This window comes from Palaemon carinicauda, chromosome 8 (genome assembly GCF_036898095.1).
Source record: "Palaemon carinicauda isolate YSFRI2023 chromosome 8, ASM3689809v2, whole genome shotgun sequence".
Classification (NCBI taxonomy): Eukaryota; Metazoa; Arthropoda; class Malacostraca; order Decapoda; family Palaemonidae; genus Palaemon; species Palaemon carinicauda.
Window position 1 is genome coordinate 21504199 of NC_090732.1, and position 25545 is coordinate 21529743.

Genomic DNA, 25545 nt, shown 5'->3' on the forward strand with positions numbered 1-25545 from the left:
AACATAATCACTTCTTGGGCCGAAGTAACTTAATCAGTGATAAATAGTTTTTGGAAAAAAATATGCTCTCAATTCATGCACGATTTTTAAGGATTTGAAGACCCATTCAATGATATATCAAGGAATTTGGCAGCGCTTAGTAACGAACTTGAGACGGATATAGAATAGGAAGATTTTGAGCAGTTGGTCGAGGCTCTAATCCAACCACTGGAAAAAAAATAGCGTTAGAGGAGCAGCAGAAAATGGAAAAAAGTTTCCCTGATCCAGAAACAAGACATTTCAAACTCAAAGAGATGAAGCGGAGTCTTTACCATTTATCAAAATGTTTATCAATCTTCAAGTCCCAGGATCCTTCAGCCGAACGGTTTGAAAAGTTATGAATGGTGTTGAAGATTTAATTCTGCCTTATGGGACAATTTTTAACGATAACAGAAGGAACACCATTCAACAAACTTTAGATCAGTTTACAGTTACGGTTGAAAAAACAAAGTCTACTTAGTCATTGAAATGAGGTATGACAAAAAATAAAAACCAAGGTAAAGTGACGGTGTCAATATTGTTGATATTACAATTTATTGTGTCTTAACATTGTTTACTTTATAATCTCTCTCTCTCTCTCTCTCTCTCTCTCTCTCTCTCTCTCTCTCTCTCTCTCTCTCTCTCTCTCTCTCTCTCTCTCTCTCTCTCTCTCTGTTAAAAACTACACATTTCATTTAAAGGTACAGTACAACACTACTGTACAGTACCTTCACATCATATATATGTATGTGCATGTGTGTATACATCAGAATGTTTTCGGAAACTTAATACCTATTTTTTATACGATTGTTATTCTCAGAGCCATAACCGTTAACAAGAATATCGTGTTAAACATTATTGCCCATTGAAATTCTCATAACAGAAACACAGGCGAAAGATGCAAACACGATAGTGTGACCACAATAATACATATGCAATCAGAACTCGCGGCCGTAATAAGAATTTTGAAAGGCCAACGTTCTAACACAAGTCAACATCTATTATGTAACGGATAATAATAATAATGATCTGCGGTTGGGTCGAAAAGAAAATTTAGTAATGAACTTTGGCAGACTCCCACGCAAGAGAAGAGGAGACGGAAAAGAAAGTATTTGAGCGTATGATGACACAATATGAGAGAGAGAGAGAGAGAGAGAGAGAGAGAGAGAGAGAGAGAGAGAGAGAGAGAGAGAGAGAGAGACTAGCATAGAAAATGTGGAAAGGAAGAATGGGTATTATGTATGTATATATATATATATATATATATATATATATATATATATATATATATATTTATATATATATATATATATATATATATATATATATATGCATATATATATGCATATATATATATATATATATATATATATATATATATATATATATATATACTGTATACACACACAAACACACACATGTATATATATATATATATATATATATATATATATATATAATATATATATATATATATATATATATATATATACATATATATATATATATACATATATATATATATATATATATATATATATATATATATATATAAACACGAGTATACTATCTCTCTCTCTCTCTCTCTCTCTCTCTCTCTCTCTCTCTCTCTCTCTCTCTCTCTCTCTCTCTCTCTGTCTATATATATATATATATATATATATATATATATATATATATATATATATATATATATATATATATATATATATATATATGGGTGTGTGTGTTTTTACGGAGAGACTAGGCCACATAAGGTACTTAGAATGAAAATGTGGAAACCCTAAACGAGAGTGGCTATGTTAGTGTAAATGTCACTTACTCAGATCAAGAAGATTGAAGCAATAGAAGTATGAAGAAAACCGACTGCGTGACACCTCCTCAACATGGCTACCAATTTGCTAAATGAAAAGCAAAGGTAAATTGCAGTGTGGGACCCCAAGCTCAGAGGAACCCCCAAATTTCGTTAGGCAACAATCGCTGAATTATTTCCCTCGTGGATGCTACACTAGTCATCTCATCCTTCCTATAACGTGATTACGATATTAATAACGCGTCATCAGCTTCTCATTTCGCCTCACCTTGAGTACATAGATTGGTGGCATTAATCCTCGCCGATGGCGAGTTCAAGGTGTCTTCGTAAGGCAAGATATGATTTTCTATCTTTTTTTTGTTTTTGTGATGCGAGCATACAATCTCTCTCTCTCTCTCTCTCTCTCTCTCTCTCTCTCTCTCTCTCTCTCTCTCTCTCTCTCTCTCTCTCTCTCTCTCTCTCTCTCTTGTGTGCGTGGATGTATCAACTCTTATCAATTACTGGGATATAGTCGAGGCTTTACCGATATTATCAGCCATGCTATAAAATACATTTTTAGTTGAAATGAATATTCAATTAAAAAAACGTTTCCCCGACAAAATCTTGTAATTGTATTCCTCACATAATATTATCAGAAATATTATTAAAATTATTTCTAAAAATTCATACACATATCCAAAGTATATATATGAAAATAACTTTCTAAGACAAAATGTTTTTCAATCGCTCCATATATACAAAGTCCTTTTATTAGGTTTCGTATCACTTACGCACATCTTCACAATCTAAAGTTCTTGGCATTGGTAAAAAAAGAAGCTTGGAACTTTGTTGCTATTAGTGTCTGAAAAAATGCCGATTTTAAATCAGAAAGTATTTCACAAACACGAGCGTAAACAATTTCAAATTTGCTACTGACAATGGCTACCTAATGTTGAATCTTATTACAGGATCGTATGGCTGAATTATAGAGTAATGGATGATGAAAATGCTTCTAATTCTGTTATAAGAAATTATGATATCACCCCATTGATGGAAGTGATGACATACTTCTTGAAAATACCTTAAACTTTCCCTAACAAATTTAATACCAATTTTTAATCACTTTACCTTGTAATCAGAGCAGAGCTTTGCACAACAGGCGTAGAACGTTGTCACGCAACTGCCACCATTTTCCTACAAAATCTTAACAGACATCAATAAAACCATTATAATAGAGAAAATAAAGGAAGAGGTGAGTTTCATTAGGGTTTTCCACTTCAGTATTTCTATTCTCAAAGCAAATCTAACGTCAAACACGAACTTAACGTATTCCTTACCGAGAAAGACAGACCTACGCCCTTTCACTAGGTAGAACCAGAATTCTTACTTTGCTCGAACCTCTAGCACAATTAAAAGGGAATTTTTCAGTGACTTGTAGTTCTAGCTAAGTAACGATACTCATAAAATCCTCTTCGGGGAATACTTTTAGTTCTCCCATTTCACCTAATTTTGGCTGTTTTTTTTTTTTTTTGTTTTTTTTTTTTTTTTTTTGTTTTTTTGCTGATCAAGTTTATACTGTAGATTACCTTGACAAACTCAGTTTTTTCATCTTTCGAGTCTTAGGATGATTTCTTGAATAATAGGAGCGCTGTTTACTCAAACGTCACTCTTTTGATGTCTATTATATTTGGACTTCATTGACACTAAGCACTTACGTGTATTTATAGATAATATTGCACATGACGCAAGATGCTGGTCAGTTGAATATATTTTTTGCTTCATATTGTTTACAGATTTATTAGGTTTATCGTTTGGTTTTGTTTGTAATGCATATCTTCACGTACAGTACCTAACTTACATCCTTCAGCAGTAAAAAATGTCTTGTCAAGCTTGGTTTCCTATTGATTCGTTTACGAAAGAGACTTGTAACTCTGCCTAGTTACAAGTCTGTGTTAGTCAGGAATTTTAAGATCCGACACACACAGCCTCTGTCGAGTTTTAATTTCAACCATTTATTGTATATGTCCCATTGTTAGATTTCATTTACAAGTATAGCCCTCTGGAGCCGCAAGACCACTCTTTGTATTCTTTATAGACATCCCTCAAGACCTCTGCTTCTACAGAGATTAATCATGATTTTCGGATGAGATGTGACCCCTAAAGTTCAGGTAGTCTTAGCATTCCCCTGGATCTCCGCATTAACTAGTCTAAATTTGGGACAAGTGAGCAATCGCCCAGTTGAAACAACCCTATTCAAGCTTCAACTACCGTGCTGAACGGTCTGACTGGTCCTACTCATCAAAGGACCATTAACCCATACAGGCCATCCTCATCCTCAGTGATTTATACTTCGAGCTTTTAATAGGCAAAGGAACCAACGCAGAAACAGTAACAGTGGCAAGGCTCCCTATCTGACATCTGCAACGATAGAACCAGTTACGAGAACTGGTCCTAAGAATAAAAGCTCTTCCCTCTACAACGACAAGGAATAAGTCATACCCCAAGATGAAGAAATCCGAGCCACGTGAGTTGTGATGATGTATGTAGCTACGTTTCCCCATTAGCTAGTGAATATATAGGTGCATTTTATCTAGACAGTGTACAATAATTTTATCTAACCGATATGTCCAATGTCTTGTGTTTCATCTTTTTCGCTTCAGAAGCAATGAAAATATTCACATCTCAAACTAATTAATCTTGAAGATTCTTTAAAGGAACCCTGAATTCCGGATGGTTTTTTGTACTCATACGATGGAAGTGAGCCTTACATATTATATATGTGTGTTGCTGAAGTGAACTATCCTCATTCTAAGGTGATGCACTCGGGCAAACTTTAGAATATCTTAACCCATACAGTAGTGCACCTTATCCCGCTCAGGTGTCATTGTCCTGATATTAATCATAGGTCAGCACTCTTAGTGGGGTTGTACTACCCCATGATAAGTATAGTGCCTGAACACTGAAATTATATTGGTATTGACATATCCAATATAAAATCATCTTTGCATTTAAAATCATTATGGTTGACAAACCATATCATTGTATGTTTCCTAACATAAGATTGTGGGCCTCAATCCCTCAGATTACTTTACTTTACTTACTTTGACTTGTTTTTCCGGTCCTATACAGCAGGGGAACCCTACTCTGTACAGAGGACCTCCACTGTCATCTTATCTTGTTCGTTTAGTTAAAGTAGTTGTACAGTCGACATTATTCACTAATTGATATGATTCCAATAATTCACTAAATGCTAAAGCATGAGGATTTGATACGTCATCCACTCAAAGATTGAAGTCTCCACAGATAACTAATTCATTTTTCTCCATGATAATCTCAATGAGTTCACTGAATTCTTCAAAGAAGATACTGGCATTTGGTATCGGAGGTTTTTAAATTGGTACAATGGATATTTTTTTCTGTTTTTCTGCGTAAAGTTTATTTCTGTATAATCAAAGCTTGTTACACTAGTTATTTCAAACATTTTGAGATTTGAGTAACTTTTATGAATGAAGTGCCCGACACTCCCACCAGACCTACCCACTCTCGGAATGTAAGGCCCCGTCCACACGAGCGATCTTTGCTCGGTAAACTTTGCCTCTTTGCGAGCTAAGCCTGTCGAACGCATTTAAGCTCTTGTCCAAACGACGGTGGTTGGGTAGTGAAAGACTGGCAGTGAGTGAGCCGTGGCCGTCTAGGGTACTGCAGGTGTGACAGGAACTCTACTGTCCCGTGACGTAATTTTTCTGCTATTCTATACTGTTTACGTGAAGTGAATATAGTTGTTTGTAAAAGGATAAGGGCAAGGTGTAATTTATATACTTAAATTATATTGAGGCACAGACATATGTGTGTATGAAGACGTTTGAGAAAGTCAACAAGTAGATAAAGCACGTAGCAACAAATAACCCTGAAACATTCATCGTCAACGAAATTATAACAATATCATGAAAAAACGTAAACAAAATAGTAAGCAGCACAGATATTTTAAGGAAATGAGTTCAATAAATAATATAAAACTGAGAAAGATAATTTATTATTAAGATCTATGTAATAATACAGTACACTGCATAAGTTGCAATTTAGAGCTTTTATTTAATTTCTTTGTTTATAAGATTTACCTTAATTAGGAGTATTGATAATTTATAAGCAGTGCATATATATATATATATATATATATATATATATATATATATATATATATATATATATATATATATGAGTGAGTGTATGTATGTATGTCTGCATATATATATATATGTATACATATATATTATATATATATATATATATATATATATATATTATATATATATATATATATATATATATATATATATATATTTATATATATATATATATATATATATATATATATATGCAAAAGCAGATGTATATATTCGAAAGTGACGGCATGTCATTAGTGTGACAGCTTTATCCCTTTATTGGAAGACAAATTTCCGTCAGGGAAAACCCTTGCCAGGCAAAGCCTTGATACTTCGCTAAACATCAGGGAAGCCCTGTGCGAAGCTTTGCTCGCGGTTTCTCCATTTCTGACGTCACACCGAGCAAAGCTTACCAAGCAGTGCTCGCTCGTGTGGACGGGGCCTAAGAGAATGTGTGTGGAGGTGGTTGGGGGGGGGGTGTCATTTCAGTGATCTTAGCCTTGTCAAAGTTATTTAACCATGTTTCAGATAATGCTAGTATGTCCAAATATTTCCCATTTATCAATTCTCGAATTTGAATAGTTTTATTACCCACAGCTCTTATATTTACAAAGCCACAGTTTATGACGTCCTTAGTATCCATGATCAGTATTTTCAGCTAGTCTTTTCAATTCCAAGTCATAAGCTTTGCAATCTCTTGAATTCACTCCTTGTATTAGGATCCTAAATATCTGTTGTGGGGAGATCTTACAGGAGTCATTTCCCACAAATAAATCATGCGAGAGACAAATAAGAAAATATAGAAGGGTAGTTAAGCTAAATCGTGCATGAGCTAAATTAAATTAGAATACAAATAAGAATAAAGAGAGAATATAATTCTTCAGAGTGCATTCTATTTGTCTGAGAAATTTAGTGAGTCGAGAAAATGTTGTGAAAATTAGGTGGCTATGTGGAGAACTGTATTTTTGTTAAAGATGAGCGGGACCTTGGTCCGAGTAAGTCTCCCTGCAGCAAGCAACAAGTACCAACAGGGTAGGTTAGGAGCGCTAACACTCGAGGGCACGGCACCCTGGCAATAACTTTGGTGTTGCAGTTCATGAATCTTCACTCTGATGATAAAGTCTTCTCTGTCCAGAGACCTAAAAACTCCACACGTGACAAAGTAATTAATTGATGGTCTATCTTAGCTTTGCCAATCTAAGGTCATCTACACTCTTAGGCTCTATTTTGAATCCGTCCTAGAGACCCCTTTGAGATGCTGGACAGTTATTTACGTTTACATAGATAAAGGCAATGGATAGGAGCAGTGATATATAAAAGTAAAGTTAAACAGGGATCATCACCTTCAAAGCACTAAGTTAAAGAAGCGTACACTAGCATATACCAACTTACCTATACCTACAGTAGGTTACTCTCTTCAACTTCTCGGGTACAACTAACCCCCACTAAATCCTTGGTTGGTGTAAAGAAAATTCTTCAAATAATGAGGTTAAATATACCAGTGTCTGCAATCTATTCTATTTCTTTATTACAGTAAAGAAGAGAACTCGAGTAGCTCAAAAATGATTTATTCAAATGGCAAAATTAATAAACGAAACATTAACCATAATTTACAACACAAAACATTGAAATTAATAAACTGTATGAACACGTGGGATTAACCCTCAAACGGAATAAATAAAATCAAAATCTTATAGTAAATAACTTATGCGGCAGGCTACTGTGAGGTCCAAACGTATGGTCAGTGATCTCAAGCAATTACCAACAAATGAAAAACAATTACATTAAATTCCAAGCATGCAGCCCGAAAACGATAATGCCAGAACGGTACCTAACTTAACTTAGAGAGAAATAAAAACTTATCTAAAGGGGGAATGGCAATTAATTCAACTCACAGGCTAAGCTTTTAGAAAAGGTTTATTCTTCTTTGGCAAAAAAGAGAACAAAGACTGGTCAATATCTCAGAAATATTTTGTTCAAGGCATATTCTTTACACCATTCATATTGAGAGAATGAAATATATTGTCTAAAATGACGAGAAAAGCTATCAAATAAAGATTAATACCCAATGAGTAACTGAAAACAGAAATTTAGATTTTCTGAGAATTTTCATTAGCATTTTTGCACTGATTTATTTCTCCACTCATTTATATATATATATATATATATATATATATATATGTATATATATATGTATATATATATATATGTATATATATATGTATATATATATATATATGTATATATATATATATATATATATATATATATATATGTATATATGTATATATATATATATATATGTATGTATATATATGTATGTATGTACATATATATATATATATATATATATATATATATATATATATATATATTGTGGAGAATTTTTTATGGTTATGTTCTGAGTGGGAACTTAGTCCGGGAAAGTCTCCTTATAACAGTTACATAAAGTTCAACAGGGGAGGATATGAGCACTTACTCTCGGGGCACAAACACCCTGCTAATACTTTACTGTCACAATTCACAAACCATCACTCTAAAATACAAAAGGGAAATTTTCTGTCCAGAGGCCGAAGAACTCCACACGTAGATTTTGCAATAATTTATGGCCTACTCTAGCTTTGTCAGGTCTATAGTCATCTCATTCTCAGGCTCTGTTCCGGCTCCGTCCCAGCTACCCCAATGAAATGCTGGACAGTTATTTTACGTTAATGTAATTAAGACAAAATCCAAAATGGGAGCAGTGATGTAAAGTAGTTAAAAAGTTTAAAGATAAGGATCTTTACCTTCGAAGCAAATATATTAATGCAAAGTTCCTCGCTGTTACCACCTATAGACTTACTTAGGTTTTCTCTTTGAATATTGGGTACTTTGTCCCGTGATCAACTATTCAATTCACATATTAAAATAAATGAGGGAGCAAAAATACGAAAGAGGTTTAATTAACCTAATATTGATTTATTCACAAATTTACATTAAACCAAAACGGACATCTTAACAACACAAAAAATGGTATCGAAAGAGATGCAATTCAAATGATGAAAATCAGTTAGTTAGACACGTGGTCTACAATAATGAATAATCAAATTGGGGTCGGACACGTGGCCCATGTGACCCAGAGACTGTGTTAGTCTCAAAAGGCAGAAAATTGTATAGAAAAAAATATATACACACAATCCCACCGCACACAGTCCGAATAGTGTAATTAGCCAGGTTCCCTATAAAGTTAAAATTAGTCTAAGCTAATAAAAAATGGGGGAAAACTAAATGGCCATTGATGTAGTACCTGCACTCCTTTAAAGATTAGTCCTATGCCCGTGGTGGCTGTTGACCTGATTGTCGCACTAATCTCTTGCCTGGCTCACCCCAAGAATTCTCACTGTAGCTGTAACTAGGTACATCAGGGTCCTCTTCTTCTCAATCTCTCCGACCGGCAGCAACCTTTTGTGAGTCGAGTTTTGGGAGAGAGAGTGCGGGGGGTGAGCCAGAAGTGCTCGGGTTCAATGACCAGGCAGGTCAGCAGGCTAGGGCAGCTTCTCGTAGAATGGGGTCGACTCTACGGTCGAAGAGATCACCTGGCTTCACCTTGCCAAACAAGTGACGGTCATGATGCGCACGGTAATCCATTGGGGTTGCCATTTCGGGACTTAAGGACAGGGCAATATATTGTTGAAAGGAGTGCAGAGGAGGCAGGATTTTGTACTGAATACTTTAGAGAAATCTTGCTGCTCTAAGGGAGTTTATATATACAATAATCCTACCTATTCTGGCTTGCTAAAATTTGATATTTAAAATGATTAATTAGCAATGGACTGGTACGATGGGCATACATCTTAAAATTAACAAACCTTAATTGGTATTGAGAAATATAAGATGCATTAATTCAGCAGTATTGGAATTTATATAAAATGTGCAGTTTAGGAATTTAATCTCGACCCATGTAGTTAAGGAAAGAACCAACATACGCCGGGGTTACAACTAAGGCCATCTGTTGTGCGTATCTACGCTGTGACGTCACGAGCATGGCGTGCGCCACTGTCAACAAGTTTAAGTTTAGAATAGTCCTTCCTATGTTTCGTTAAAGAAAACTAGATGTAGGAGAGAATGTTTAAGGGGTAGCTATAGTATTAGTAGAAGAGAGCTAAAAATACGATTAAAAGAAGAAGAGTGAAGAAAATTCTTCACACCCTGGGGATAAAGGGGAGAAAAAAGGGAGAGGGGTTAGTTCCGGCAAATGTGATTCAACTACTTGTTAGTATGAGCGAGATAAGGTTACTGGCTGAATGATGAGTGAAGTTGTTCTTCACATCATCGTTCGTTTAAAGTTAACAAAACGCTGTTGGCGTTAATTAAAATCAATCGAGTCAAAGTTATGCTTTCACGTGAATTTGGGGAAAATTGAACCCGCGGGCAATGCTTCATGGAAGCGTTAAGATAAGTAAACAATCAGTGTTAACTTTAAGCGTACGATGCAATGGTAATTAAACGATTAAAAATACTCAATTCTTCCCACCCTAGGGGTACGGATAGAGCAAAGAAAACGTAAGCCAATAACGGTCGAGTTCAGCAACAAGTCCGGCCAAATGACAAATTAAAAATTATGGGGGTGAATCCCAATCCCGGTCTGACACCCAACGTTTTACATAAAATGATTTTACAAAGAAATTTACTGGCGTAATGAAAACTTTGTATTCATCGCCTGACAAAGGGAGAAAAGCTACTTCCTTCTCGGCGTTTAAAGGTGAAAATTTGTTTGACACTAGCCTGAAAGACAAATCGAGACGAACTAGGTCTATGGGGACATCGTATTTCTGACAGCTTGGGTCTTGGATGTCGTCTTTAACAGAAAAGTTTAAGATGGGAACATTAAAAACAAAACTTAAATTCAGCACGAGCTGAAGGATGTCAGGGGGATTATAGCAACATGACAAGTTGTCAAGGCAAAAATTAAATTTACGTTTTGAGGTTAAAGCAAGTGATTGGCTGAAAAAATACTGCTGTACGACTTGGCGAAAATAATAAAGGTTTAATGTGACGTCATATATGACTGAATAAAAATAATGAATGACGTTCAATGTACCGTTATCCTTAAGCAAGGTGAATCGTAGACAGGCTCTAATCTCCGGTGAAACGGACTTGGTGAAATTAAGTTTCTACGTTACTCGTAAGAAGACTTAAAATTATGTTACGCCAATTCGCTCTTTAGGACAAGGACACGTGCTAGGTATACGGTGATGTTAGTTAGAAAAGTTAAGGTTGGTTAGGGAAGGTAAACGACACAAAGGAAGGTAGACCAAGGTACAAAATGTTACAATTTAGATGCTTAGCTAGCAAAATTAGTTGACAGGACGAGTACACCGGCGCTCTAGCTGAGCAGTAAACACGGGCGTCTGAACAACAAAAAACCTTAGTTCAAGTAGCTTAGAACTTTCTGGTATAAGTGGATTCCGCCACACGTGGGTGAACGGATCCGAGACAAAGTGAAGTTCCTACGACAAATTCTAGTCTTTATGTAGAGAACATTCAAGCAACAAATTAACCTGGTTACGTAGTTCTTTCCTTAAACACGTGGTCGATACAAAAAGATCATGTTGATTACAAATTTCTCTAACCAATTAAAGTCTGGGCTTTACACATTCGACAAACTGGCTGTGTGCGTGTGGGTAAGTGATATAGCGAGTTACTATATGCTTAATCAAGCTGATTAATTACGTTAATGCTTCACAAGTCAAAGGTAAAGGATCCGGTTCGAAGGACCACTCGTGTGGAGAATTTTTTATGGTTATGTTCTGAGTGGGAACTTAGTCCGGGAAAGTCTCCTTATAACAGTTACATAAAGTTCAACAGGGGAGGATATGAGCACTTACTCTCGGGGCACAAACACCCTGCTAATACTTTACTGTCACAATTCACAAACCATCACTCTAAAATACAAAAGGGAAATTTTCTGTCCAGAGGCCGAAGAACTCCACACGTAGATTTTGCAATAATTTATGGCCTACTCTAGCTTTGTCAGGTCTATAGTCATCTCATTCTCAGGCTCTGTTCCGGCTCCGTCCCAGCTACCCCAATGAAATGCTGGACAGTTATTTTACGTTAATGTAATTAAGACAAAATCCAAAATGGGAGCAGTGATGTAAAGTAGTTAAAAAGTTTAAAGATAAGGATCTTTACCTTCGAAGCAAATATATTAATGCAAAGTTCCTCGCTGTTACCACCTATAGACTTACTTAGGTTTTCTCTTTGAATATTGGGTACTTTGTCCCGTGATCAACTATTCAATTCACATATTAAAATAAATGAGGGAGCAAAAATACGAAAGAGGTTTAATTAACCTAATATTGATTTATTCACAAATTTACATTAAACCAAAACGGACATCTTAACAACACAAAAAATGGTATCGAAAGAGATGCAATTCAAATGATGAAAATCAGTTAGTTAGACACGTGGTCTACAATAATGAATAATCAAATTGGGGTCGGACACGTGGCCCATGTGACCCAGAGACTGTGTTAGTCTCAAAAGGCAGAAAATTGTATAGAAAAAAATATATACACACAATCCCACCGCACACAGTCCGAATAGTGTAATTAGCCAGGTTCCCTATAAAGTTAAAATTAGTCTAAGCTAATAAAAAATGGGGGAAAACTAAATGGCCATTGATGTAGTACCTGCACTCCTTTAAAGATTAGTCCTATGCCCGTGGTGGCTGTTGACCTGATTGTCGCACTAATCTCTTGCCTGGCTCACCCCAAGAATTCTCACTGTAGCTGTAACTAGGTACATCAGGGTCCTCTTCTTCTCAATCTCTCCGACCGGCAGCAACCTTTTGTGAGTCGAGTTTTGGGAGAGAGAGTGCGGGGGGTGAGCCAGAAGTGCTCGGGTTCAATGACCAGGCAGGTCAGCAGGCTAGGGCAGCTTCTCGTAGAATGGGGTCGACTCTACGGTCGAAGAGATCACCTGGCTTCACCTTGCCAAACAAGTGACGGTCATGATGCGCACGGTAATCCATTGGGGTTGCCATATCGGGACTTAAGGACAGGGCAATATATTGTTGAAAGGAGTGCAGAGGAGGCAGGATTTTGTACTGAATACTTTAGAGAAATCTTGCTGCTCTAAGGGAGTTTATATATACAATAATCCTACCTATTCTGGCTTGCTAAAATTTGATATTTAAAATGATTAATTAGCAATGGACTGGTACGATGGGCATACATCTTAAAATTAACAAACCTTAATTGGTATTGAGAAATATAAGATGCATTAATTCAGCAGTATTGGAATTTATATAAAATGTGCAGTTTAGGAATTTAATCTCGACCCATGTAGTTAAGGAAAGAACCAACATACGCCGGGGTTACAACTAAGGCCATCTGTTGTGCGTATCTACGCTGTGACGTCACGAGCATGGCGTGCGCCACTGTCAACAAGTTTAAGTTTAGAATAGTCCTTCCTATGTTTCGTTAAAGAAAACTAGATGTAGGAGAGAATGTTTAAGGGGTAGCTATAGTATTAGTAGAAGAGAGCTAAAAATACGATTAAAAGAAGAAGAGTGAAGAAAATTCTTCACACCCTGGGGATAAAGGGGAGAAAAAAGGGAGAGGGGTTAGTTCCGGCAAATGTGATTCAACTACTTGTTAGTATGAGCGAGATAAGGTTACTGGCTGAATGATGAGTGAAGTTGTTCTTCACATCATCGTTCGTTTAAAGTTAACAAAACGCTGTTGGCGTTAATTAAAATCAATCGAGTCAAAGTTATGCTTTCACGTGAATTTGGGGAAAATTGAACCCGCGGGCAATGCTTCATGGAAGCGTTAAGATAAGTAAACAATCAGTGTTAACTTTAAGCGTACGATGCAATGGTAATTAAACGATTAAAAATACTCAATTCTTCCCACCCTAGGGGTACGGATAGAGCAAAGAAAACGTAAGCCAATAACGGTCGAGTTCAGCAACAAGTCCGGCCAAATGACAAATTAAAAATTATGGGGGTGAATCCCAATCCCGGTCTGACACCCAACGTTTTACATAAAATGATTTTACAAAGAAATTTACTGGCGTAATGAAAACTTTGTATTCATCGCCTGACAAAGGGAGAAAAGCTACTTCCTTCTCGGCGTTTAAAGGTGAAAATTTGTTTGACACTAGCCTGAAAGACAAATCGAGACGAACTAGGTCTATGGGGACATCGTATTTCTGACAGCTTGGGTCTTGGATGTCGTCTTTAACAGAAAAGTTTAAGATGGGAACATTAAAAACAAAACTTAAATTCAGCACGAGCTGAAGGATGTCAGGGGGATTATAGCAACATGACAAGTTGTCAAGGCAAAAATTAAATTTACGTTTTGAGGTTAAAGCAAGTGATTGGCTGAAAAAATACTGCTGTACGACTTGGCGAAAATAATAAAGGTTTAATGTGACGTCATATATGACTGAATAAAAATAATGAATGACGTTCAATGTACCGTTATCCTTAAGCAAGGTGAATCGTAGACAGGCTCTAATCTCCGGTGCTAGGTCTACATGTGTGACCTTCGCTAAATCCGCCGTCAGTGCACAAGGTTCATTTCTGACTGCTAAGGTCTTAACCTTGCGATCACACGGCTCTTTCTGAGGGCGGGTTTCAAATCCTAACGGGGATGTTCTAGCGTCAACACGGATTGGAGCGGAAGTTACGGGCTTAAAGATAGGACGATCAGGCAACGTGGGCACTGGTCCATGGAATGGTACGGTTTTAATTATTGAATCTACAACCGGTACAGGCCTCTGCTGGCCATCACGCACACGGTTAGGTTGAGTGGTATTTGCGCTACCACTTGGGGGGTCCATGACAAGACTGTGATTGGTATTTCCTCCGGGACGGACTGTCACCGGCGACAAAGACAAAGGGGGTTGAGGGTGATCAAACGCGGGTGGCTTAAGGTTCGGAGATGAAGACGGAGCACGTGGGACTGACACAAGCTCACTAATCGTATGCCGTGTTGGCAACATAGTACTGGAATGTGACGATTGAACAGATTGGGGTTTTGATGCAAAATTAATTACATTGTGCTTGACTGCTGATATATTAGAAGTAACAATTAGGGGACTGTTAATAGCATTTACAACAGGACGTGTCACTGAAGGTGTCACCCTCAAAGAAGAATTAGACTGATTAGCTTTAATAGCTAAATTGGGATGAGCCATGAGGCTATTAAAAGCAATCTCAACTTTACTCGAACAGGCAGCAAGTACGGGATAATTTAATTTGACAATAGGATGGTCGTAATGACGTCTCCAAAAATTCTTGTAATTGCAAAGTTCGTCTCTTACTTTACTAATTTCAGTTTTAAAATGACCCACGGCTTCCGGACCCATGTTGGGAAAATCTACTGAAGCGAGAGCATGAAGTGCTAGGTCTGCGTCTTCACAAACAAAAGTGAATGTCAACTCCTGTTCCTCAAGCCTAGCGTTAATCTCCTCGGGGCTAAGCGTTTCCGCCTTAGGCGGTGGAGGGTTGTTTACGTTAAACATGAAGTCCGCCATCTTGGAATGACCACGTTTTGATGAACGGATTCGTAAAAGCAAATAAGGGGTAACTGAATTTCAAAAGATCATGAAAATGAAACTTTACAAATTTAATAGCATGGTAATTGAACATTTAAATTTACTCATGATGAGAAAAAATGGTTGAATGACAACACAAAGGTAAATAACAAAACTACTTTAAAATCCAAATTGACTGGGGCCTAACAAAGCAGACGATGCCCAGGTCACGTGACGTTAAAGACTTTGCTAAAATGAATTATTTACGCACGTGGCGATAATGACTAATCAATTTACTTCAAATTAGAACATATTAGAAAGAACATGGGCTTATGAATGCAAATATTCAAGTTAAAAGTTAAAATAACAGGTCGAGGCTGACACTGTTGTAACGATTTCACAATTACGGGCGCACTAAGGCGACCACTGAACTATTCAAAATGTAGATTGGCGCACAAGGCAGCGACTTTAAAGAGCACTCTCGTGGAGGCTAAACAAATATAAAATTTCCCTCACGCGGAGGTAAAACAAAAATATCCTCGCTAAAGGACAAAAACAATATTTCCTCGCTAAAGGAAATTAAATTAACTACACGCAGTAATTTACTTACGGTAGCAAACAATTACGAACCCTTAGTTTGGGCTGTAAACAAGATCCGCCATCTCGGAACAAACACGTGGAATGAAACGGACTTGGTGAAATTAAGTTTCTACGTTACTCGTAAGAAGACTTAAAATTATGTTACGCCAATTCGCTCTTTAGGACAAGGACACGTGCTAGGTATACGGTGATGTTAGTTAGAAAAGTTAAGGTTGGTTAGGGAAGGTAAACGACACAAAGGAAGGTAGACCAAGGTACAAAATGTTACAATTTAGATGCTTAGCTAGCAAAATTAGTTGACAGGACGAGTACACCGGCGCTCTAGCTGAGCAGTAAACACGGGCGTCTGAACAACAAAAAACCTTAGTTCAAGTAGCTTAGAACTTTCTGGTATAAGTGGATTCCGCCACACGTGGGTGAACGGATCCGAGACAAAGTGAAGTTCCTACGACAAATTCTAGTCTTTATGTAGAGAACATTCAAGCAACAAATTAACCTGGTTACGTAGTTCTTTCCTTAAACACGTGGTCGATACAAAAAGATCATGTTGATTACAAATTTCTCTAACCAATTAAAGTCTGGGCTTTACACATTCGACAAACTGGCTGTGTGCGTGTGGGTAAGTGATATAGCGAGTTACTATATGCTTAATCAAGCTGATTAATTACGTTAATGCTTCACAAGTCAAAGGTAAAGGATCCGGTTCGAAGGACCACTCGTGTGGAGAATTTTTTATGGTTATGTTCTGAGTGGGAACTTAGTCCGGGAAAGTCTCCTTATAACAGTTACATAAAGTTCAACAGGGGAGGATATGAGCACTTACTCTCGGGGCACAAACACCCTGCTAATACTTTACTGTCACAATTCACAAACCATCACTCTAAAATACAAAAGGGAAATTTTCTGTCCAGAGGCCGAAGAACTCCACACGTAGATTTTGCAATAATTTATGGCCTACTCTAGCTTTGTCAGGTCTATAGTCATCTCATTCTCAGGCTCTGTTCCGGCTCCGTCCCAGCTACCCCAATGAAATGCTGGACAGTTATTTTACGTTAATGTAATTAAGACAAAATCCAAAATGGGAGCAGTGATGTAAAGTAGTTAAAAAGTTTAAAGATAAGGATCTTTACCTTCGAAGCAAATATATTAATGCAAAGTTCCTCGCTGTTACCACCTATAGACTTACTTAGGTTTTCTCTTTGAATATTGGGTACTTTGTCCCGTGATCAACTATTCAATTCACATATTAAAATAAATGAGGGAGCAAAAATACGAAAGAGGTTTAATTAACCTAATATTGATTTATTCACAAATTTACATTAAACCAAAACGGACATCTTAACAACACAAAAAATGGTATCGAAAGAGATGCAATTCAAATGATGAAAATCAGTTAGTTAGACACGTGGTCTACAATAATGAATAATCAAATTGGGGTCGGACACGTGGCCCATGTGACCCAGAGACTGTGTTAGTCTCAAAAGGCAGAAAATTGTATAGAAAAAAATATATACACACAATCCCACCGCACACAGTCCGAATAGTGTAATTAGCCAGGTTCCCTATAAAGTTAAAATTAGTCTAAGCTAATAAAAAATGGGGGAAAACTAAATGGCCATTGATGTAGTACCTGCACTCCTTTAAAGATTAGTCCTATGCCCGTGGTGGCTGTTGACCTGATTGTCGCACTAATCTCTTGCCTGGCTCACCCCAAGAATTCTCACTGTAGCTGTAACTAGGTACATCAGGGTCCTCTTCTTCTCAATCTCTCCGACCGGCAGCAACCTTTTGTGAGTCGAGTTTTGGGAGAGAGAGTGCGGGGGGTGAGCCAGAAGTGCTCGGGTTCAATGACCAGGCAGGTCAGCAGGCTAGGGCAGCTTCTCGTAGAATGGGGTCGACTCTACGGTCGAAGAGATCACCTGGCTTCACCTTGCCAAACAAGTGACGGTCATGATGCGCACGGTAATCCATTGGGGTTGCCATATCGGGACTTAAGGACAGGGCAATATATTGTTGAAAGGAGTGCAGAGGAGGCAGGATTTTGTACTGAATACTTTAGAGAAATCTTGCTGCTCTAAGGGAGTTTATATATACAATAATCCTACCTATTCTGGCTTGCTAAAATTTGATATTTAAAATGATTAATTAGCAATGGACTGGTACGATGGGCATACATCTTAAAATTAACAAACCTTAATTGGTATTGAGAAATATAAGATGCATTAATTCAGCAGTATTGGAATTTATATAAAATGTGCAGTTTAGGAATTTAATCTCGACCCATGTAGTTAAGGAAAGAACCAACATACGCCGGGGTTACAACTAAGGCCATCTGTTGTGCGTATCTACGCTGTGACGTCACGAGCATGGCGTGCGCCACTGTCAACAAGTTTAAGTTTAGAATAGTCCTTCCTATGTTTCGTTAAAGAAAACTAGATGTAGGAGAGAATGTTTAAGGGGTAGCTATAGTATTAGTAGAAGAGAGCTAAAAATACGATTAAAAGAAGAAGAGTGAAGAAAATTCTTCACACCCTGGGGATAAAGGGGAGAAAAAAGGGAGAGGGGTTAGTTCCGGCAAATGTGATTCAACTACTTGTTAGTATGAGCGAGATAAGGTTACTGGCTGAATGATGAGTGAAGTTGTTCTTCACATCATCGTTCGTTTAAAGTTAACAAAACGCTGTTGGCGTTAATTAAAATCAATCGAGTCAAAGTTATGCTTTCACGTGAATTTGGGGAAAATTGAACCCGCGGGCAATGCTTCATGGAAGCGTTAAGATAAGTAAACAATCAGTGTTAACTTTAAGCGTACGATGCAATGGTAATTAAACGATTAAAAATACTCAATTCTTCCCACCCTAGGGGTACGGATAGAGCAAAGAAAACGTAAGCCAATAACGGTCGAGTTCAGCAACAAGTCCGGCCAAATGACAAATTAAAAATTATGGGGGTGAATCCCAATCCCGGTCTGACACCCAACGTTTTACATAAAATGATTTTACAAAGAAATTTACTGGCGTAATGAAAACTTTGTATTCATCGCCTGACAAAGGGAGAAAAGCTACTTCCTTCTCGGCGTTTAAAGGTGAAAATTTGTTTGACACTAGCCTGAAAGACAAATCGAGACGAACTAGGTCTATGGGGACATCGTATTTCTGACAGCTTGGGTCTTGGATGTCGTCTTTAACAGAAAAGTTTAAGATGGGAACATTAAAAACAAAACTTAAATTCAGCACGAGCTGAAGGATGTCAGGGGGATTATAGCAACATGACAAGTTGTCAAGGCAAAAATTAAATTTACGTTTTGAGGTTAAAGCAAGTGATTGGCTGAAAAAATACTGCTGTACGACTTGGCGAAAATAATAAAGGTTTAATGTGACGTCATATATGACTGAATAAAAATAATGAATGACGTTCAATGTACCGTTATCCTTAAGCAAGGTGAATCGTAGACAGGCTCTAATCTCCGGTGCTAGGTCTACATGTGTGACCTTCGCTAAATCCGCCGTCAGTGCACAAGGTTCATTTCTGACTGCTAAGGTCTTAACCTTGCGATCACACGGCTCTTTCTGAGGGCGGGTTTCAAATCCTAACGGGGATGTTCTAGCGTCAACACGGATTGGAGCGGAAGTTACGGGCTTAAAGATAGGACGATCAGGCAACGTGGGCACTGGTCCATGGAATGGTACGGTTTTAATTATTGAATCTACAACCGGTACAGGCCTCTGCTGGCCATCACGCACACGGTTAGGTTGAGTGGTATTTGCGCTACCACTTGGGGGGTCCATGACAAGACTGTGATTGGTATTTCCTCCGGGACGGACTGTCACCGGCGACAAAGACAAAGGGGGTTGAGGGTGATCAAACGCGGGTGGCTTAAGGTTCGGAGATGAAGACGGAGCACGTGGGACTGACACAAGCTCACTAATCGTATGCCGTGTTGGCAACATAGTACTGGAATGTGACGATTGAACAGATTGGGGTTTTGATGCAAAATTAATTACATTGTGCTTGACTGCTGATATATTAGAAGTAACAATTAGGGGACTGTTAATAGCATTTACAACAGGACGTGTCACTGAAGGTGTCACCCTCAAAGAAGAATTAGACTGATTAGCTTTAATAGCTAAATTGGGATGAGCCATGAGGCTATTAAAAGCAATCTCAACTTTACTCGAACAGGCAGCAAGTACGGGATAATTTAATTTGACAATAGGATGGTCGTAATGACGTCTCCAAAAATTCTTGTAATTGCAAAGTTCGTCTCTTACTTTACTAATTTCAGTTTTAAAATGACCCACGGCTTCAGGACCCATGTTGGGAAAATCTACTGAAGCGAGAGCATGAAGTGCTAGGTCTGCGTCTTCACAAACAAAAGTGAATGTCAACTCCTGTTCCTCAAGCCTAGCGTTAATCTCCTCGGGGCTAAGCGTTTCCGCCTTAGGCGGTGGAGGGTTGTTTACGTTAAACATGAAGTCCGCCATCTTGGAATGACCACGTTTTGATGAACGGATTCGTAAAAGCAAATAAGGGGTAACTGAATTTCAAAAGATCATGAAAATGAAACTTTACAAATTTAATAGCATGGTAATTGAACATTTAAATTTACTCATGATGAGAAAAAATGGTTGAATGACAACACAAACGTAAATAACAAAACTACTTTAAAATCCAAATTGACTGGGGCCTAACAAAGCAGACGATGCCCAGGTCACGTGACGTTAAAGACTTTGCTAAAATGAATTATTTACGCACGTGGCGATAATGACTAATCAATTTACTTCAAATTAGAACATATTAGAAAGAACATGGGCTTATGAATGCAAATATTCAAGTTAAAAGTTAAAATAACAGGTCGAGGCTGACACTGTTGTAACGATTTCACAATTACGGGCGCACTAAGGCGACCACTGAACTATTCAAAATGTAGATTGGCGCACAAGGCAGCGACTTTAAAGAGCACTCTCGTGGAGGCTAAACAAATATAAAATTTCCCTCACGCGGAGGTAAAACAAAAATATCCTCGCTAAAGGACAAAAACAATATTTCCTCGCTAAAGGAAATTAAATTAACTACACGCAGTAATTTACTTACGGTAGCAAACAATTACGAACCCTTAGTTTGGGCTGTAAACAAGATCCGCCATCTCGGAACAAACACGTGGAATGAAACGGACTTGGTGAAATTAAGTTTCTACGTTACTCGTAAGAAGACTTAAAATTATGTTACGCCAATTCGCTCTTTAGGACAAGGACACGTGCTAGGTATACGGTGATGTTAGTTAGAAAAGTTAAGGTTGGTTAGGGAAGGTAAACGACACAAAGGAAGGTAGACCAAGGTACAAAATGTTACAATTTAGATGCTTAGCTAGCAAAATTAGTTGACAGGACGAGTACACCGGCGCTCTAGCTGAGCAGTAAACACGGGCGTCTGAACAACAAAAAACCTTAGTTCAAGTAGCTTAGAACTTTCTGGTATAAGTGGATTCCGCCACACGTGGGTGAACGGATCCGAGACAAAGTGAAGTTCCTACGACAAATTCTAGTCTTTATGTAGAGAACATTCAAGCAACAAATTAACCTGGTTACGTAGTTCTTTCCTTAAACACGTGGTCGATACAAAAAGATCATGTTGATTACAAATTTCTCTAACCAATTAAAGTCTGGGCTTTACACATTCGACAAACTGGCTGTGTGCGTGTGGGTAAGTGATATAGCGAGTTACTATATGCTTAATCAAGCTGATTAATTACGTTAATGCTTCACAAGTCAAAGGTAAAGGATCCGGTTCGAAGGACCACTCGTGTGGAGAATTTTTTATGGTTATGTTCTGAGTGGGAACTTAGTCCGGGAAAGTCTCCTTATAACAGTTACATAAAGTTCAACAGGGGAGGATATGAGCACTTACTCTCGGGGCACAAACACCCTGCTAATACTTTACTGTCACAATTCACAAACCATCACTCTAAAATACAAAAGGGAAATTTTCTGTCCAGAGGCCGAAGAACTCCACACGTAGATTTTGCAATAATTTATGGCCTACTCTAGCTTTGTCAGGTCTATAGTCATCTCATTCTCAGGCTCTGTTCCGGCTCCGTCCCAGCTACCCCAATGAAATGCTGGACAGTTATTTTACGTTAATGTAATTAAGACAAAATCCAAAATGGGAGCAGTGATGTAAAGTAGTTAAAAAGTTTAAAGATAAGGATCTTTACCTTCGAAGCAAATATATTAATGCAAAGTTCCTCGCTGTTACCACCTATAGACTTACTTAGGTTTTCTCTTTGAATATTGGGTACTTTGTCCCGTGATCAACTATTCAATTCACATATTAAAATAAATGAGGGAGCAAAAATACGAAAGAGGTTTAATTAACCTAATATTGATTTATTCACAAATTTACATTAAACCAAAACGGACATCTTAACAACACAAAAAATGGTATCGAAAGAGATGCAATTCAAATGATGAAAATCAGTTAGTTAGACACGTGGTCTACAATAATGAATAATCAAATTGGGGTCGGACACGTGGCCCATGTGACCCAGAGACTGTGTTAGTCTCAAAAGGCAGAAAATTGTATAGAAAAAAATATATACACACAATCCCACCGCACACAGTCCGAATAGTGTAATTAGCCAGGTTCCCTATAAAGTTAAAATTAGTCTAAGCTAATAAAAAATGGGGGAAAACTAAATGGCCATTGATGTAGTACCTGCACTCCTTTAAAGATTAGTCCTATGCCCGTGGTGGCTGTTGACCTGATTGTCGCACTAATCTCTTGCCTGGCTCACCCCAAGAATTCTCACTGTAGCTGTAACTAGGTACATCAGGGTCCTCTTCTTCTCAATCTCTCCGACCGGCAGCAACCTTTTGTGAGTCGAGTTTTGGGAGAGAGAGTGCGGGGGGTGAGCCAGAAGTGCTCGGGTTCAATGACCAGGCAGGTCAGCAGGCTAGGGCAGCTTCTCGTAGAATGGGGTCGACTCTACGGTCGAAGAGATCACCTGGCTTCACCTTGCCAAACAAGTGACGGTCATGATGCGCACGGTAATCCATAGGGGGTTGCCATATCGGGACTTAAGGACAGGGCAATATATTGTTGAAAGGAGTGCAGAGGAGGCAGGATTTTGTACTGAATACTTTAGAGAAATCTTGCTGCTCTAAGGGAGTTTATATATACAATAATCCTACCTATTCTGGCTTGCTAAAATTTGATATTTAAAATGATTAATTAGCAATGGACTGGTACGATGGGCATACATCTTAAAATTAACAAACCTTAATTGGTATTGAGAAATATAAGATGCATTAATTCAGCAGTATTGGAATTTATATAAAATGTGCAGTTTAGGAATTTAATCTCGACCCATGTAGTTAAGGAAAGAACCAACATACGCCGGGGTTACAACTAAGGCCATCTGTTGTGCGTATCTACGCTGTGACGTCACGAGCATGGCGTGCGCCACTGTCAACAAGTTTAAGTTTAGAATAGTCCTTCCTATGTTTCGTTAAAGAAAACTAGATGTAGGAGAGAATGTTTAAGGGGTAGCTATAGTATTAGTAGAAGAGAGCTAAAAATACGATTAAAAGAAGAAGAGTGAAGAGAATTCTTCACACCCTGGGGATAAAGGGGAGAAAAAAGGGAGAGGGGTTAGTTCCGGCAAATGTGATTCAACTACTTGTTAGTATGAGCGAGATAAGGTTACTGGCTGAATGATGAGTGAAGTTGTTCTTCACATCATCGTTCGTTTAAAGTTAACAAAACGCTGTTGGCGTTAATTAAAATCAATCGAGTCAAAGTTATGCTTTCACGTGAATTTGGGGAAAATTGAACCCGCGGGCAATGCTTCATGGAAGCGTTAAGATAAGTAAACAATCAGTGTTAACTTTAAGCGTACGATGCAATGGTAATTAAACGATTAAAAATACTCAATTCTTCCCACCCTAGGGGTACGGATAGAGCAAAGAAAACGTAAGCCAATAACGGTCGAGTTCAGCAACAAGTCCGGCCAAATGACAAATTAAAAATTATGGGGGTGAATCCCAATCCCGGTCTGACACCCAACGTTTTACATAAAATGATTTTACAAAGAAATTTACTGGCGTAATGAAAACTTTGTATTCATCGCCTGACAAAGGGAGAAAAGCTACTTCCTTCTCGGCGTTTAAAGGTGAAAATTTGTTTGACACTAGCCTGAAAGACAAATCGAGACGAACTAGGTCTATGGGGACATCGTATTTCTGACAGCTTGGGTCTTGGATGTCGTCTTTAACAGAAAAGTTTAAGATGGGAACATTAAAAACAAAACTTAAATTCAGCACGAGCTGAAGGATGTCAGGGGGATTATAGCAACATGACAAGTTGTCAAGGCAAAAATTAAATTTACGTTTTGAGGTTAAAGCAAGTGATTGGCTGAAAAAATACTGCTGTACGACTTGGCGAAAATAATAAAGGTTTAATGTGACGTCATATATGACTGAATAAAAATAATGAATGACGTTCAATGTACCGTTATCCTTAAGCAAGGTGAATCGTAGACAGGCTCTAATCTCCGGTGCTAGGTCTACATGTGTGACCTTCGCTAAATCCGCCGTCAGTGCACAAGGTTCATTTCTGACTGCTAAGGTCTTAACCTTGCGATCACACGGCTCTTTCTGAGGGCGGGTTTCAAATCCTAACGGGGATGTTCTAGCGTCAACACGGATTGGAGCGGAAGTTACGGGCTTAAAGATAGGACGATCAGGCAACGTGGGCACTGGTCCATGGAATGGTACGGTTTTAATTATTGAATCTACAACCGGTACAGGCCTCTGCTGGCCATCACGCACACGGTTAGGTTGAGTGGTATTTGCGCTACCACTTGGGGGGTCCATGACAAGACTGTGATTGGTATTTCCTCCGGGACGGACTGTCACCGGCGACAAAGACAAAGGGGGTTGAGGGTGATCAAACGCGGGTGGCTTAAGGTTCGGAGATGAAGACGGAGCACGTGGGACTGACACAAGCTCACTAATCGTAAGCCGTGTTGGCAACATAGTACTGGAATGTGACGATTGAACAGATTGGGGTTTTGATGCAAAATTAATTACATTGTGCTTGACTGCTGATATATTAGAAGTAACAATTAGGGGACTGTTAATAGCATTTACAACAGGACGTGTCACTGAAGGTGTCACCCTCAAAGAAGAATTAGACTGATTAGCTTTAATAGCTAAATTGGGATGAGCCATGAGGCTATTAAAAGCAATCTCAACTTTACTCGAACAGGCAGCAAGTACGGGATAATTTAATTTGACAATAGGATGGTCGTAATGACGTCTCCAAAAATTCTTGTAATTGCAAAGTTCGTCTCTTACTTTACTAATTTCAGTTTTAAAATGACCCACGGCTTCAGGACCCATGTTGGGAAAATCTACTGAAGCGAGAGCATGAAGTGCTAGGTCT

General features: G+C 38.1%; 1 protein-coding gene across 3 annotated transcripts in view; it reads left to right on the top strand.

The window, feature by feature from the left end:
• Window positions 1-4196: 4196 nt before the first annotated feature.
• Window positions 4197-25545, top strand: part of LOC137645688 (regulator of G-protein signaling rgs-2-like) — a 167869-nt gene continuing 146520 nt past the window's right edge. The window contains exon 1 of one of the 3 annotated variants that reach the window (XM_068378546.1): window positions 4197-4349. In XM_068378546.1, the coding sequence (XP_068234647.1) occupies window positions 4345-4349 (5 nt within the window). In that variant the 5' untranslated portion in view covers window positions 4197-4344. The remainder of the gene's footprint in view (window positions 4350-25545) is intronic. The other 2 variants (XM_068378545.1, XM_068378540.1) reach the window with 2 other exon arrangements.